Source organism: Myotis lucifugus, unplaced genomic scaffold (genome assembly GCF_000147115.1).
Source record: "Myotis lucifugus unplaced genomic scaffold, Myoluc2.0 scaffold_30, whole genome shotgun sequence".
Taxonomy (NCBI): Eukaryota; Metazoa; Chordata; class Mammalia; order Chiroptera; family Vespertilionidae; genus Myotis; species Myotis lucifugus.
The window spans coordinates 7,981,266-7,999,717 of record NW_005871078.1 but is presented as its reverse complement, the minus strand read 5'-3'; the positions used below and the strand labels follow the sequence as shown (position 1 = coordinate 7,999,717).

The window sequence follows — 18,452 nt, the reverse complement described above, 5'->3', positions numbered from 1 at the left end:
GGCACGTACATTTATTTATTTTATTCATTATTTTCCTTCTTTATTAGGAAAATAATTTATTAAGTCACAGTTAGTACACCAAAAAATGATCTCTTGGTAATGTATGCAACACAAAATAAACAATCCTACATAATAAAAGCCTAATATGCAAATTGTTCCACTGGGAGTTTGACCAGGAATTCAACCACTTGCTATGACGTGTGCTAACACCAGGGGGCAGCGTGGAACATGGCGGGCATCAGTGACATGGCACTGGCAGTGGTCAGCAATGGAGGCACTGCCGGCCCTGATGGGCCCCAACGAGAGCAGGACCACAGCGGGATGGTGGAACAAGAGAGTGGATGATGCCAGGCCAAGGCAGGTGTGAGTGGAAGCCCAATTGCCCCACCGATCGCCTTGCAGACAGTGACCAGTGGCAGCAGTGGGCGATGGGGCTGCTGCTCGGCTCCCAGGCACTGAGGGAGCCAGGTGGGGGGGTGGGGGGAGGTGGTTCAGTCTCCCCGAAGGCAGGATGGTTGGAGCAGGTGAGGGGGAGGTGCCAGGCCATAGCGGAGGGCCAGGTGGGGCTGCGGGGCTGCAAGGCTGGGGGCACAAGTTGGGGCCCGATCCCCGCAGGCCACCCCTAGGGACCCCACCCATGCACGAATTCGTGCACTGGGCCTCTAGTCATATATGAATTATAAAAAGAGAACATATAGCACAGTTTTCTTTCCATAACATGTTAAAAGTTTTGAGGTATAATTCAGTTGGCTATACTGTTGAATATAAAGCTAAAAAGTAATAGGTTAAAGTCAGTTTCTTTTTAACAATAAAACTTCACAGAAGCATCAACTAAATTTTTATAAAATAAAAGTTGCTGTTATTTTCCCTACCCTTCTAAAGACATTTTCACAATTTAGATTAGTAAACTAATAAGTTACAGAAAAGACAAGTTAATCTCTGCTCAGGAAATGCAAGTGCAGCTCATAAAACTAGGCCTGCTGGTGGGATGGTTCTCCTTGCTCCTGTGCTTTGAGTTTCATACCACCCACCCCTCTACATGCAGTCAGGCCTTGAGAGTTTAGCTCCTGGTTCAGTGTCACCATTTCCTTCATTACTCCTGTCATAATTCTCAGTGACTTTAATATCCACCTAGATAATCCTTTCTGGCATAGTTTCTATAGTGTCCAGATACCAATACTCCTACAAACCCTAAAGATCCTGTAAGCCTTTGCTGTTATAAATTTTCCCTTTGATCTCACCTTACCACTATCTTTACCCTCTATCCCTCAATTCCTCTTTTTAAAAATGTTTTTTCACTTACAGTTTACATTCAGTATCATTTTCTGTTAGTTTCAGGTATGCAGTATATGGTTAAATAATCATATACTATTGCAATCACCCACCTGGCACTGCATGCAGGTATTACAATATTATTGACTATAATTTATATGCTGTTCCTTACATCCTTGTGATTATTTTGTAACTACCAATCTGTACTTCTTAATCCCTTCAATTTTTTCATCCAACCCCCCAACACCCTTCCCTCTGGCAAACCATCAGTCTCTTCTTTGTACCTGAGTCTGTTTCTATTATCTTTGTTCATTTATTTTGCTCTTTAGATTCCACATATAAGTGAAATCATATGACATTTGTATTTTTCTGTCTTATTATACCTAGCATAATGCCCTCTGGGTCCATAGCATGTGCATTTAAAATGCAGAATCCCAGTACAGCCTGCATGGCTCAGTGGTTGAGAATCAACCTATGAACCAAGAAGTCACTATTCAATTCCTGGTCAAGGCACATGCCTGGGTTGTGGGCTCAATCCCTGGTGCAGGGCATGCAGGAGGCAGCCAATCAATGATTCTCTCTCATCATTGATATTCTTATCTCTCTCTCCCTCTCCTTTCCTCTCTGAAATCAATAAAAAATATATTTTTTAAAAATGCAGAATCCCAGGCATAATTCATAAAATAAAAATTCAGACTCCATTTATAGCAAACTCCCCAGGTAATTTTGAGCACATGGAAGTCTGAAAACTGCCTTAATAAGGATGCTTCTTATGACTTAAGAGCAAGAGTTGGGGGTGGTAAAGGAAATGAGTTTTTGATTTGTTGAAGGTTCCTGCTCTTCAAGTTATCTGAGCAGATACTTTTATTATAAAGCCTATTTTAGAGACACAGAAGACATTATATCTACTCCCTTAGCTATAGGACACTGTGATGGTGTCAACTATCACTACTTCTGGGAGACCATATGAAAAACATCAAGCTAACACTTCTGAGGAAGAAGTCTTTAGCTATTTCCACATCACACTGAGACCAAGATTCAGATAAAAGTAAAAGGATGTGTCTTTTAAAGGACATTCTTTAAATAATAATGGAACTAACGTATGATCCAGCAATCCGACCCTGGGTAATTATCCACAGGAAAAAGAAAACATTAATTCCAAAAAATATCTGCACCCCCATGTTTACTGCAGTATTCACAATAGCCAAGATAAGGAAACAACCTGAGTGTCTGTTAATAGATAAGCTAACAAAGAAAATGATATATATAAAATAGAATATTATCCAGCCATAACAAAGAATGAAATCTTGCCATTTGTGACAACATGGATGGACCTTGAGGGCATTTTGCTAAGTGAATAAGTCAGACAGAGAAAAACAAATACCAAGTAATCTTTCTTATATGTAGAATCTAACACACACACACACACACACACACACACACACACACACATTTAAAAAAAAAAAGAAGCTTAACAGATATAGAGAACAGATTGGTGGGTGCCAGAGGCAAGGACTGAGGTTGCAAAAATGCGTAAACCTTTTATTTATTTATTTATTTTTAGTTTAAAACCTGAAAAAAGGGGGCATTTAAAAAATTCTTTGAAACTTTAGATATTTATTTTGGGAGTGGGTATAATGATCAGACAACTTAGAACAAGAGAGCTTGGAAAAAAGAAATCCACATTTGTGCAACCCTTATCCTCTAGGTATGGGGTTAAGAGACTGATGAGAAAATATTAAGACATCATCTGCCCGGAGCCGGTCCATCCTTGCTGCTTGACACAGTCGCTGCAGGAAAGAAACATCTGCACAGCATATGTTTCAAGGGACCTGGCATATGTAGCATACTGTTCTTAATATGTTTGCTCCCTTTAGCGCCATGTGTTTTAACCAAGGTTACATCTCCGAGAAAGGTTGTTTCCCCAGGTGGGGATCTTTCCCTGAGGTTAGGGAGGGGATACAACCCCTTAATTAAGTGCCAGGCGGGTAGTTAAGCTACATAATTTTTACTCCCTGGAATGGAGATAAGAAACGCCCTAACCTTTGTAATAGAAATTGACAGGATTAAAATCGGCTGGTATAAATATGGATGTAACAAGACAATAAACATCAGATCCTGATCAGTTCCTAACCAGAACTCCAACCAGAACTTTGGCTGGAGATCCTGGCTAGAGGTCCTGACTAGGCTGCTGATCAACTGAAGGCTGTCTTCGTGTCATTCCTTCTTCGCCGACTCCGTCCACACCTTTGGGGACCCCTGGACCCGATGAGAAAATATTAAGACATCATTATCTCCATTTTATAGAGGAAAGGGAAGAAAGTGTTGTTAGTTGTTTATTAACTAAATTACACCTAGAAGCAGGAAGCGACTTTTAAAATTAAAAGCTTTTAGTACTAAATGTATTAGGGAAGCCCAGAAAGAGTCATCAGCTTTATACAGTATGTCCATTCATTGGCAAGAGGGAGCTTGATGCTTAAAGTTCCTTGTGACAGGAAGAGAGCAGGTACACCCACGGCAGGACCTCCAAGAGCCCCAGCGCCCCTGCACCACACAGGCACACAGCTAAAGGCACAGTGTGCCGCTGTCAGTTGACCATCTTTCTGTATTGTTTTCTACTGTCATTCCTTAGAAAAGTAACAGCAAAACATTAGCTAGAATACTTACGAAAATCTCAGAATAAAGGTGTTTTGTTTCTTTTGTAGGCTCAAACTAGAATTCTTAAAATGAGCAAAAATCAGTAAAGTTAACTGAAGCATTAATAGACACATCTTTAGGCAAATTGGAGCACAAATCAATTTAAAATAAAAATTTAAATATTGCATTTAACTATGAAATTACTGGACATTGTCTTTCTGTGGCATTATTTGTGTTATCCCAGTATAACAAACCAAAATAATTTATACTAAATGTATTCAAATACAATGTATACATAAAGGAAATGCATAAGGGAAATGTCTAGCAATGTGCTTACTCCATTCTCAGATTTAAAAAGAAATCCACTAGGAAATTAAAAACAGGCTTATTTAAGTATTTCCTCAAATATCAAGAAAGTTAAGCTTCTCCATAGCCATATAATTTAAGAATTATAAAATGTGCTCACTTGTTAGATTCCTTACTTGAAATTTATTTTTTATACCAGAAATCCATTTAAAACAAAAGTATTTCCTCAAATATCAAGAAAGTTAAGCTTCTCCATAGCCATATAATTTAAGAATTATAAAATGTGCTCACTTGTTAGATTCCTTACTTGAAATTTATTTTTTATACCAGAAATCCATTTAAAACAAAAAGTTTCTAGTAGAGTGGATTTATTTATTCAACACTTGTAGCAAAAACTCATTTCAACTTTCTTTTCAGATATGTATAAAAATGGATCCTTCCTCCTTTTAGATACATATTCCCAAAATTATGCAAACTTCAAAATTAAGCTATCTTAGTCTTACGGGAAAAAACCCTACAAAAGATATTTATTCAAAAATGTTTTTTGTCCATTAAGGTTTTCTGTCTTACTGCATGTTTTTACTGCATTTATAATCCACATTGTATGTGGTAATATGTAGTAAGTCTTACAACTTTGGGCTGTTTGTATACATATACCATATCAATATTTTATTAGTATTCAAATTACTTCCAAAAAAGGAACAGTTAAAAAAGGAAACGAGGCAGCCTAAATATTTTTACTGTGAGACTAAAGGTTCAGTTTAGACATGTAGACATGGAAAGATAAAAGCAATGGAGACAGAAGCATCAATTAGGCGAGCATCCTAAACAATAAAAAATCACACCTGTGGAATAGTGAAGTTCAGTCCCCTATGGCTCAAATCAAGGACTCTTCTAAAGTCAAAGTGACATCAAAAAGAACTTCACATTCCAAGTTGATTAGAATTCTTCCCAGAATTACACTCCAATCAAAAGAATCTCTTAATAACACATTCATTAGGTTTTTAAATCTTAAGCACAACTAGTGGAATTCTTGATAAAATAGATTGGGTCAATATAAAAATCATTAAATTTGTTTCTATTTTATGCAGATAAGTTTGTATATGTTCAACTAACATATTCTCTTGGGGTCTTTATAGGAATGGGGTGCAGTTACTTAATAAAAGAGACATGGTAACAGACATGGAAACACACTGAACTCTACTTTTGTTTTAGCTTGAATAGTCCCCACTGGATCTTTTAAGTAGCAACTGACTTGTATGTTTATCATTATTTCTTAAATAAAAATCACACACACACACATACACACACACCAATTAACTTTATTACCTGAGACCAAAGTTTCATGCATTAAGGAATGGTTTGAAATGAAAGTATCTGTAAGTGACCTTTAAACTAGCGTTCCTTCAAGACCTATGTGGTATCTGATTTAGTAAACATTTTTAAAACAATTACTTACCATTGGTAGGCAATTTGATCTCAGTATTGCTTTTCTGAATCATATTTTCCAAAATAAGTTTAAAACCTCTTTTTCCCATAGACTCATAAGAGTTAAACTGCACCATCAGGTAAGCACCACTGGATATCAAGACACATTCTTTTATGGAACCACATAAACGAGCTGCAATGTGAGAAATACTCAATAATTAAAAGACAATAGAGAGGAGATATTGAATTCTAAATGTTAATAATGACAAAGAAATGATTATGAACAATATAAGATCAAGATTTGTAGGATGGAATTCATGATTTGATTGCAACAATGGAAGGGTAGAGATTTTAAAAGGTCAAGGGGAAAAGGCTGGGTTAGCAATTGATACGAAATGATGTAGGACTGTGTACCAATCTGTGACTGTGAAAAATAAGAAAAGAAGCATTTTGGTGAAAGTAAGTGGACAGAGAAACAGTGTATGGACCAAATGTTTTGTGTCTTCCCCCGCATCCCCTGAAATTTGTAAATTGAAATCCTGCCCCAATGTGATGGTATTAGGAGATGAGATTGTCAGAGGTAATTAGATCACAGGAGTGGAGCCCTCATGAATGGAATTAGTCTCCTTGTGAAAGAGACTCCAGAGAGCTATCTTGTCCCTTTTTTGCCATGAAAGGGTATAGCAAAAAGACAGATGCCTATGACCTAGGAAGCCAGTTCGCACTAGATACCAAATCTAGGAGTTTAGAGGCTCCAGAACTCAGAAATAAATGGTTGTTATTTAAACCACCCACACTATGGCATTTTTGTTATAGAAGCTCAAACTAAGATATACAGGTTGCCCAAATATGGTATAATGAGGATCCGTTCCTAATTCAGAAACATGAAAGTTGGCACAAAGGTGGTTCTGATAATGACAGGACATTTGATGTAATTCATCTGTACATGCTGTAATTCAAATTCTCCTAAATTAAAACAATGGCACACTATTGACTTGTCTTAAAGACAATGTTATCTCAGAAATCTGAGAAAGAAATATGGGGAATAAGGGGACAGTTATTCTCTACATTATTCTTAACTTCAAAGAAACTGTATGGTGAATTAGAAGTGATGGGAACTTTGGGGATATACCATGTCAAATAAGGGGCTTCGGGGAAGAAACAACAAAAACCCCAGACATTTTAAAATAATGGAAATGGGAAAATGTTACTCTGTTTAAAAAGGAATTTGGGGGGTTTGGGGTGGGTAAGAGACAGAGAAAACAGAGTTGTAGGGGATTTCCAAGGTCATATATCAGTGAAGTAATGCAGCTTAGTGTTTACAGGCAGATTCCATCGACCACCTGCCAGTCTGAACCAGTGCTGCAATTTATTAACTATGTGGTCCTGAGTAAATTACTTAAACTCTTTCTGTGCCTCAAATTTCTCATCTGCATAATAGAGATAAAAACAATAATACTCACATGGGGTTAAGTGAACTGGTATTTATAAAGTATTGTGTTTGTTAAGTAAAAATAGACCTCAGGAAAATTGTACAGCTAATTATTAGACAGATGGTTTCTGGACACTTGGAGAAGGACTCAGTGGTCACGTGAAACCAGCATGGAATCCTTAACATGTCACATTAAATGAACCTGATTTAATTTTTGAAAGAGATAATTAGATGGTGGCTAGGGGAAATGAGATAAACTTAATGAATCTTGGTTTTAGTGAAGCACTTAATAAAGTGTCTTATGATGTCCCTGTGAACAGAAATGGAATATAAGTGGATAATTATGTGGCTAAGAAGTTTCACTGCTGATTAAATAACCAAACAGTGTTAACCTGGAGGGAAGGTCTTAATGGTATGGAAATGGTTCTATCCTTGGTTCTTCCAAATACAGCATTGCTACTAACGATTAGTAATACAGAAAACACAGAGTCTTTAGGTTTAAGATGGGTGGTAGCTAGATGAGAAGGGACTGGATTAAATAGAGAACTTAGAGACCATTTAGTTTACGGTAATAAGTCATCTAACACTGAGTTCCTTCTAAAATAACCCTGGACATATGATTACTAGCCTTGAAAATAGGACGTGGGACATTGTGAGCATTTCCTCCTTTTGAACAGTTCTAACTGCTAGACTGTTCTTTCTCACGTTAAATCAAAAGGCATCAAAGTAATGACTGCCATTAGCATAATGGCCAAGAATGTAGGTGGTTAAATCAGAATGCTTGGGTTAAATTCTACTTTCTCTACCTATTATGTCACTGAAAACAATTTATTCAATCTTTTTGTGACTTGGTTTCCTTTTATTTAAAATGAGACTAACATAATATACTTCTGTAGGATTTTTAAGAAGATTAAGAGAGCTATAAATTCTTAGGATTATGCCTGAATAATGGTAAATACTCAATAACTATTAGATATTATTACACAGAACAAGTTTCATACATGGCTTCAATGATAATTCCATAAATATTTATAAAGAAGAATTATGATCCTCTGTCTTCTCTTTTCTCTAAGATAAACATATGCCCCAGTGTCCACACCCTGTAACATCCTGGTCATTTTGCTCTATGCATATGTTCTAGTTTGTCAATGAGCCTTAAAACTGATGCTTGACCAAGAACAAAATAACCATTAAAAGAGGGCAACAGCCCATATGATTGGACTTGGTGAATATTTGTGAGACTGAGGATGCTAGCTAGGTGGCAACACTAAATTTGACCATATAATAGAACTACGATTCCTTTTATTTTTTAATTCTTTACTAACACTGGTCTGGAAAGTTGTAATCATTTGACACCTCTAAAATTTTTATTTTGAACACTCACTTTCTAAATCAGTACCTTCAATTCTATTAGTATTTCCCTGCTGTAATGACCATCTAGCCATTGATCCCATAACCTTTCTAAATCCATCAGCCTCTAACTGGGAGAGTTCACTGTAAAATGAAGCAGGATACTGAGGCAACAGTTATATTTCTTGTTTGACTTTGTTTTAAATGATGGGCAATACTAGACCATATTTGAAACCGATGAGAATAATAGAGGAGATTGATGATGTGGGAGAGAGGATAACTAAAGGAAATGTGTGAGAAGCAACCTAATAACTCTCAAACTTATATTTTTAGCCTACACTTTTCCTGTAGCTCAGGAGTTCTACCTCTAGCTAACTATTGCCAACTCCATCTGGATATAGCATAGGATTAAAAATTTAACATGTCCCTAACTGATTTCTTCCAACCAATGCATTTTGCTCTCTAGTACTTCCCATCTCTAGAAATACCACCTCCAATATCTCATCCTTGACTTCCATGTTTAATTCCATATTCAAGCCATCAAGAAATCCTACCAGTTCTGTTTCTAGATCTGTCCACTTCACTTGTCCCCTATTGTTGCCATCCTCTTGTAAGGTAAGATCATCTATTATCTAAAACTAGCAATAGAACTTTCTGCAGTGATGGAAAGTTCTATATCAGTGTGTCCAGTATAGTAGTCAATCACTACATGTAGCAACTGAGCACATTTTATTTCATTTTAACAAATTTAAATTTAAATAGCAACACTGATTGGACAATGCAGGTCTAGACTACTACCATAGCTTCATAGCTGTTGATATAATTCACCCTGTTGTCCTAAAATCTACTCCTCCACACAGCAGCCAGAACAGCCCTCAAATGTTGCCCTCGCTAAGTGTTCATGCTCAAAACGCTAGAGATAGATCAATGAAGCAAAGAGACCAAGTACTGTTCTCAGGAAATTTTCATTCTGGTGGAGGGAGAAAGATTTTAGCCAAATAAGTATATATTTGCCAGGTCATGATAAATGCTAAGAAGAAAAAATAGAAAGGGGCTGTTAGGATTATGGGATAGAAGAGCTCTTGGAGATGTATTGTTAAATAGTATTATGTTTTCTTTATTATCTGTCTTCCCAAGGGAAGGTGGCAGTGATCATCTGACTTGTGTACCATTGTGTCTCCAATGTGCCTAACACATCAGGAAATGAATGAATTTAACTTGTAATTTAATATGGTGTTTAATAATTACTGATGTCTTACTTTCATGGAATAAATGGAAGAAGGGTGACCAGATAACCTTAATTTTGCTAATTTACTTTCATTAAAATATTGTAAAAGATTTGCAATGGAATGAATTTGGCGGCTAACTACCACTCCATTCACATTCTCATCAATAATTAAAAACTAGCTAAAAACTGCTGAATTCTACTTAGGTGAACAAAAAGATTTAGCAAGAAAAAATAACTAAGACTATGTAGAATTGTAGACAGCGTGGTTCTGTAAAAGGGATAGCCCTTCTAACTAGCGAATAGCAATGGGGCTCTATGTTCAATAGTTTTTAAAAATCCTTATAGAAATTGCATGTTTCATTGAAATAAAGTTATGTTAGGTATAAAATTTACATGAAATAAAATTGTATAAACTAGTAAACAAATGCTAGTTCCCTCATTTTTACACAGAATCATACAAGCTAATTAAAGAAAAACAAGTTGTCTCATTTGTAACCATTTGACATCTCTAAATTTTAGATTAATCAGAACTATTAAAGAAGAATAATGTTGCCAGGTTGGAGAGTACTAAAGAGTAAAAACGAGAAAAGCAGCCCCTGAAACCCGTGTGACGTGATGCTCACAGCTAGAATGTGCTGTTCTCCCGGAAATAAACAATCTCACAGAACATCAACATCAGACAGGACTCTCTGCGTCTATAATAAGGTGAGATGAAAACAAGGTCACTCGAAGCCACCAAAGTACCAAACAAATCTCCTTCCCCCGTCCCCCCCATCCCCTGCCCCTTTTTCTCAGCTAAAATGAGGGAGTGCTACTCATTTATGGTTTTATTTTTACTCAAGTCAGGCATCCCTGTAATTGAGATACCCAATCATAAAATTGCCTCACTTCCTGACAGCAACTAATCTAGAGCCAAGTCCACTGCTTTAGACTCTCTGTAAGTCCGGAGTAGTGGAGCAAAACGTGCAGACCCTGACTAAGCTGAGTGAAGAACTACATGCAAGACACTCCCGGGACAACTCTCTTTTCGGCTGGTTCCAAAGCCCCTTAGCTACATGGGTCCTACCCATGACAGGGCCCCTGATTCTCATCTGTGTCTTTTTTCTCCTAGCCCCCTGCCTCCTCAAGTTCAGCTGCTCCCGGATCACAGAGATGTCACGGGTGACTGTGAATCAGCTCCTGCTCCATCCCTACACTCGGCTGCCCTCTGACCTGCCTCTGCCTGACCCTGGCCTTGAAACCTCCCCCTCGTCGTCCCTGGTCAGCTGGAAGTAGTCAGAATGAACTCGCGCCCCCTATCACTAAAAGGCCGGGATGTTAGGTCAGAGAGAGCCCAGGATCAGATGCATGCAGATGTGTGACGAGATAATGGACCCTCCCTGGAATTCCTAACAGGTCAGCATGCCAGACAGATGGCCACACAGATACCAGCTCCTCCCTGGAATCCACAACGACCCCCACACAGATACTGACTCCTTCCTGAATACCGTGAGGACCCCCACAGCGGGAACTTCCTCAGCTCATGCCCCCCGCCCCTCACTAAACACCTGTGTAAAAGAAGTGCCCCCCTCCCTGTTGGCGCGAATTCACTGGCCCTGCCTTTGGGGCTCCTGGGTTTCGCCCAGGGACGCAGATTAAATTTTCTCCTCTCTGACCAGCTTGATTCTCTTTGTTTCCTACACTGCCTCCTGAGCCACCTTACACTTACTATGTAAAATTTTTTCTCAATTCTGTTTAATAAGGCTAAATATTTTTTCTCATATGCGTTTATTTGTCTATAAATTGCTCACGTAGGTTACTTACTCATTTTTCTATTAGGGTATTATCTACAAAAATAGTGATTCTGAATTGTATTTAAAAATTGATTAAACTCTTATTTGTTGTACTTATTTTTTAAAAAATTACATTAGAGATTCTCTTAGTTAAAAAAATAAATGTGTGCTTTATACTTGTTAAGTCAAGTAGTGGTCCATTACAAAGGTCAAAGTCATGGATATCATAAGGTTGATGATTTAAATTTGCCTCCTATGATAAACCATTTCAACTTTGATCAAACATGGTATTTTCTGAAACAAACATTCTAACAAAGGTGGTATGCTATAATATTCACAGTTTCAAGGTTTCAAGTCAATAAAGAACTATTACGGTGTTTTGCTATTATAGGAAAACTGTCCTTTTTGGTAAACCGATGGCCAGAGAATTAATTTCATTGTGACAAGACACAAAATAAGAAGAGATTTAATTTAGATTGTATAGTAACTGATATGCAAACATTCACTAACTCTTCTTATCTATTAAAAGAGGCTAATGGTTAATCCAGTACTTTTTGTTCTCAAAATCACTTGGGTCAATAGTTTGTCATTCTCTAGGAAAATGAACAAAAGTCAAAAGCTTTGGAGACTGGTTTTATTTTTTTTATTTTTTTTAATTTTTTAATATATTTTTTTATTGATTAAGATATTACAGATTTGAGCTTTTCTAATACTGATTTAAACATTCTCTATGTTAATTACCTTAACCCTTTCTCAGAGTTGTTGAAAATCTCATTTATTTTTTTTTAGACTTTGCTTTGGTTAGAGCAGAAAAGGTTTTAATTATATAGAAATTTATTGATAATTTTCCATTTTCTTTCATTGGTGGAAGGTCCTTTTCCATCTATAGCTAAAATAATTACCTATTTTTCTACTTTTAATGGCTTAAGAAAAATGTTTAACTCTTTAATCAGCTATTCTATGATATGATGCAGAATAAAATTTATTTTCCTCTCTGAATTGTAATGTCAAATTTATCATATAAATGCCTGTATTTCTGATTTCCCTTCTGGTCCACTTATATGTGTCTCTTCTTGTACTAGCTCTACTCTGTTTCAATTATCATTGTTTTAAAATATATTTTAATATCTGATAATTTGCTTCATCACCTGGTCTTTTTTCCCCCCAAAGCATTTTCAGTTCATGTATTTATTTGTTTATTTATTTATTTAGTTTTATATATCTTTATTGATTTCAGAGAGGAAGGGAGAGGGAGAGAGAGAGAGATAGAAACATGCTGAGAGAGAGAATCATTGATCGGCTGCCTCTTGCACGCCCCCCACTGGGGATCGAGCCCGCAACCTGGGCATGTGCCCTTGGCCGGAATTGAACCTCGGACCTTTCAGTCCGCAGGCCGGCGCTCTATCCACTGAGCCAAACCAGTTAGGGCTCGTGTATTTATTTTAAGGAAAAACTTTAGAGTTATCAAGTTCTTCCTTACTCTCTGAAAAAAAGTCCCATTAGAATTGTGTGGGAAATCCTATCTAATAAAAAAAAGGAAATATGCAAATTGACTGTCACGCCACCACAAAGATGGCTGCACCCACAGCAGAGGCCGAGTTCCTGTAACGAGCCTTAACGAGCAATCAGCAGGGACCAGAGGCTGCGTGGCTCTGTCCTGGGACAGGGGACCTGAGGCTGCACCCCCCGCCTGGTGGGGCTTGACAGGGGACCTCAGGCCATGGCCCCCACCCCAGCACTAGGCCATGCCCTCTGCCCGGCAGGGCTTGACAGAGGACTTCAGGCCATGACCCCCACCCAGTGGGGCTTGGCAGGGGACCTCAGGCCATGCCCCCCACCCCGGCACCAGGCCAGGGGACCTCAGGTGGCGCCGCCCCACCCCAGCGCTGGGGGACCTGAGGCTGTGGCCCCTGCCTGGCAGGGCTTGACAGGGGATCTCAGACCGCACCCCCCTCCCAGCGGGGCTTGATGGGGGATCTCAGGCTGCGTCCCCGCCTGGCAGGGCTTGACCGGGGACCTCAGGCTGCGCCACCCGCCCTGGCACCGGGCCGAGGGACTTCAGGCCATGCCCCTCACCCCGGCACCAGGCCAGGGGACCTGAGGATGTGCTGGGGGACCTAAGGCTGCAACCCCCTGCCCGGCGCCGGGCCAGGGGACCTGAGGCTGCACCCCCCACCCAGTGGGGCTCGACAAGGGTGGGGCCCGCCAGGTCTGCATCTTGCCCAATGGGGGTGGGGCCGGTTGAGTCTGGGTCTCGTGTGATTTTGAGGTGCCGCAGGTGGGCAGGGACGTGACTCTGAGTCACACGGCACGCCCCAGACTCTGACAGGAGGAAGATTTTCATATACATTTTACTAATTTTCTTTCATCTCTGACACTTCTATTATTGAGAAAGGCCAAATAGCAATATTAAAATATTTCCTCTAATTAATCCCCTTTTAATGTGTATGAATTTTGTGCACCAGGCCACTAGTATACTATATTTGTAAATTAATTTGGAATGAATTAATGTTCATTCTGTCTTCCAGTATTAGAACATGTTATTTTTTTCTATTCAGATCTGTTTGTGTGTGTGTGCCTGTGTGTCGGTGTGTATATGTGTCTGTGTATAAAGTTTTACATTTGATGATAAGTCTCATATATCATTTTATGGTTATTCCTAGCTTCATGGTTTTTATTGTTAACCATAATGGAAATGATTTTTCCATTATATCTGTTAATTATTTTTACTGACATGGTTTTAAAGATATAATTGCTATATGATTAATTTATATCTAGATTTCTTAATATGACCTAGTTATATGATGCATAATATATTTTTCAATATTAAAAAAATATCCTTGCATTCTAGGGATAAATCATAATACTTGGTCATGCTAAATATTCATTGAATAATCTACTGGCCTCAAGCATTAAGTTCGCACCTAGAGTTTGTAAACCTTACTTGCAAAAATTGAAATAGAGTCATTAGAACTTTTGGGGGTGGAGATAGGAAGTAGTACATATGTTTTAAGAACTAATTCTAAGTAAAGATGAACAGGTGTGTAGTTCATTAATATTATATGTTATAACTGATATAGCTAATGTAAGTTTCCCCCTTTTTCTGTATTTCTTTGTTCTTCCAAACTGTGTACACTCAGACACCCCACCCAGGGAAAGACAATAGGGAAAATAACAGTCTAATCTTTTCTTCCAAGCAGCACAGTTTAAAGAATAGAAAGGGGAATGTATTTTTTAAATTTAAACACAGAAGAAGCTTGGTTTCTGTTGTGTTAATTAACAGGCCTTATTAAAGTCTCAAAACCACCCTATGAGGCAATATAAGTGACAGGCATTCTGTAAGGCAAGAAAGGAAGAAGCACAGATATTTTCCAATGATACTGGGCCCAGATCCTGCATTCTCCTCACAAGAAGCTATGAAGCTTTTGACGCAAAATTGGCTCAGAAACCAGGAAGCTCCGTGTTTATTGACATTCCCTTAAGTAGAAACACAAAGCTTGTCATTGTGCCTATTTCTGGGATGGTAACCTGTAAGTCCAAAGAAAAAAAGAACAGTGGTTTAACAATTGGCTGATTTATCAACTCTGACACGACCCTGGGTTGTTTTTCCTTTTTAGGAAGTCAAAGGCCAGTGAAATGCCATATATCCTCTCCCTCTGGGCAGTCACCTTATTTCAGTAGGCATGCGTATTGTTGACTAGGTAAACTGGGAGTTTATAGTGCACCTGTCACTGAACTACTGTGTGGTAGAACTGAGATTTGAACCCGGGACCATCAGATCCCATCACATCAGGTACTGTTGGTCTGCCATCCTAAACCCTGTTTCTATTTAATGTCTTTTCCTACATTGTTTTGCCTAATTGATATTATAGGCTCAATGTTCTTGTATTACTATTGTCTAAAACTGCCTTATCCATCCTTTGTTTTTGGTATTTCTGGGCAAATTTAATCTAAGTATGACCCAAGTAAGCAGCATATGGTTGGTTTTGTTTGCAACTTAATTTGAGAGAGTATTTGATTAATCTCAATCATAAATTTAAAAAATATAGTAACAGTAAGGTTTTTCAACATCATATGAGATGAATTTACATCACACACTGAATATAAAACAATGTTTCATAAAAGAAAATACAAAAACACAGTTTCTCATGGGAGATTAGTTACCTATTAATTTTTTGCCTAATCCAAATCCTTCATAAACTCACAGGTGACCCTGACAGGCCAAGGGTGCTGGCTTCATCTGGAAGTTGGTAATATCTAGGCAAATGAAGTGATTTAAAGGGGCTAATAACCTCCAGTGGCAGCTATGGCACAGATGGAAGAATATCAGAAAAGATTTCCGAACAGCATATACTGTTATTTACTTTGTTCAGAATTTAATGCATCACTGTTATTGACTTAGCATGCCTTCGTTTTTATATCTGCTCCTTTGTGCTTGAGTGAGAGAAAGATTTCTACTTTAATTTACAACAATGAAAAAATATTCTCTAATACTTAATGAGTCAAAAGGCTTAAGTAAATTCACCAATCATGGGAAGTGGTTGGTGAGTCATGTAAGGTACTCAAAATTCTGGCTGGCAAATCTGTAAGAGTTAAGGACTAACTCTTGCCTAAATTTTCCCCAAACTCCCCCAAATCATATATATTTACTTAGGATTGATATTATGTAAATCTTCACTTTTCATTTATCCCTTTAAGTTTTTACTTATGTACTTTATTATTATTTTTATTATTAATTTTTTAATAGGCAAAGGGTTGGGGGGAAGAGGACTCACTTATCCTTTAAATTTATCTGTTGTTTAATTCGAGGAAAGTTCTATTGCCATCATGGCAATATTTAGAAACAATTACTGAGTACCTACTAAGTGCCAGAAGATTCTACACACATTATTTTAATCTCTAAAACTCTTTGATAGAGATTTAAATTTTCACTTTGCCTGATAAGTTATCTCTTTTGTTGAAAAAGTACAATTTACCAACAGAGGTAATCTTACAATCAGCTTTTGCATATTAAAGGCCAAGATCAGGGATTATCTGAAAGTGTATTCTTTAAGGAAACAAGGTGAAAAATAAGGTTTTAGGCAAATACTAAGTGTTGCCACCTGTCAAGTAATCATTCACATACTTCTTTCATCAAAATAAACATTCCTGTCTCACCTCATAGTGGTTCTGTGAAAATATCTTGAAATCTGTATGATTCCTGCTGGTTTGGTCAGAATAACATCGTTACAAGTGGCCACATGCTCTTGGTTTGAACTCTGACGAAGTCTGGTTACTTTACTGACTTTTGGACCTAGAAATAAAGAAAGAAAAGGGAATGAGTATAAAACCAATTTTAAAGAGGCTTTGCTATATGCCCTTTCAGATCAAAGCTGCCAGCTTTCTTCTCTAATTGTTATAGAAAAAAGTTAACAGGAGGTGGTTAGTGTCACTGAGAAGTCTCTACCTGAAACATACAGAAAACCAGCACCTCTCTCGGGATGATATTTGGCACAGCCCAGAGTCTATGTGGGATAAATGCAGATAATGCTGGTTCCATGCAAAGTTCCATCTGAAAGCAATCCCATATAATAAAAGAGTAATATGGAAATTGACCAAATGGCTGAACAACCAGTCACTATGATGCGCACTGACCACCAGGGGGCAGACGCTCAATGCAGGAGCTGCCCCCTGGTGGTCAGTGCGCTCCCACAGGGGGAGCACCACTCAGCCAGAAGCCAGCTCATAGCTGGCGAGCTCAGCAGCAGTGGTAGGAGCCTCTCCTACCTCTGCTGCAGGCAGGCGGTAAGGAGCGAGGGGTCCCGGACTGCGAGAGCCCCAGACTACAAGAGGAATGTCTGACTGCCGGCTTAGGCCCAATCCCTGAGGGGTCCCAGACTGCAAGAGGGTGCAGGCCTGGCTAGGAACTCCCCCCCAGTGCATGAATCTCCTGCACCGGGCCTCTAGTATTCTTAATATAGTTCTTGGGGAAAAAAGTTTCAGATGGTATGCATGCTTTTCTTTATTACTCACCTCATTGTTCCTCAAATATATCTGCACTGCTTTTTGGTGCCAAGAAGAGAAACAAGCTTTCAGTTATCTATGCTCATAAAGAGTCGAAAATCTTCACCAATTACATGTTCTAAAAAGTAACCTGTTAACTCTGAATTGCATAGCATCTAATATTTGTGTAGTTTGTTTTCAAAACTCATTCTAACCTTTTATTATTATAACAAGAGGCCTGGTGCACGAATTTGTGCACCAGTGGGGTCCCGTGTCCTGGCCTGTGGAAGCAGGCCGAAACTGGCTCTCTGACATCCCCTGAGGGGTCCCAGATTGCGAGAGGGTGAAGGCCAAGCCAAGGGACCCCACCGGTGCACAACTGGAGTCGGGGAGGGATGCGGGAGGTTGGCCAGCCAGGGAGGGGTCACGGGAGGGCTCCAGGGTGTGTCCAGCCCGGCTCGCTCAGTCCTGATTGGCTGGACCCCAGCAGCAAACTAACCTACTGATCAGAGCATCTGCCCCTGGTGGTCAGTGCATGTCATAGTGACTGGTCGACAAGTTGACTGTCTTCCCCCTGATGGTCAGTGCATGTCATAGCAACTGGTCAACCAATCAATTGTCTGCCCCCTGGTGCACATCATAGAGAGCAGTTGAGTGGCCTTAGCATATCATTAGCATATTATGCTTTGATTGGTTGAACAGACGACCGAATGACCAGCCACTTAGCATATTAGGCTTTTATTATATAGGATATCACTATAAAGAAAACTCTGATACAGTGTAACAACCTGCCCAGAGCTAATCAGCCAGCTAAGATTTTGAATACAGAATTACCACAAGAATTACCACTGCAGAAAAGGCTCTCTGTGGTGTAGAATCATAATCACGGTCAAAAATTTTATTTTGCAACCAATGTGTTCTAGCTATGTCCAGAAATCACAATTCTGGATGCTTTACAAGTCAATTAAGTTATCCACTGAGCAGTTTCTCTTTTGGACCAAACATAAACTCATTTCCCACAGAAACACAATTTTTTACAAAACAA

The 18,452-nt window shown here is 38.8% G+C and overlaps 1 protein-coding gene across 1 annotated transcript in view; it reads right to left on the bottom strand.

Moving 5' to 3' along the window:
- The window catches only part of OVCH1 (ovochymase 1), a 55,668-nt gene that overhangs the window by 7,257 nt on the left and 29,959 nt on the right, over positions 1–18,452 (bottom strand). Inside the window, 3 exon segments of the mRNA XM_023752273.1 lie at positions 5,675–5,836; positions 15,590–15,729; positions 16,583–16,718. Coding sequence (XP_023608041.1) covers positions 5,675–5,836; positions 15,590–15,729; positions 16,583–16,718 — 438 coding nt within the window.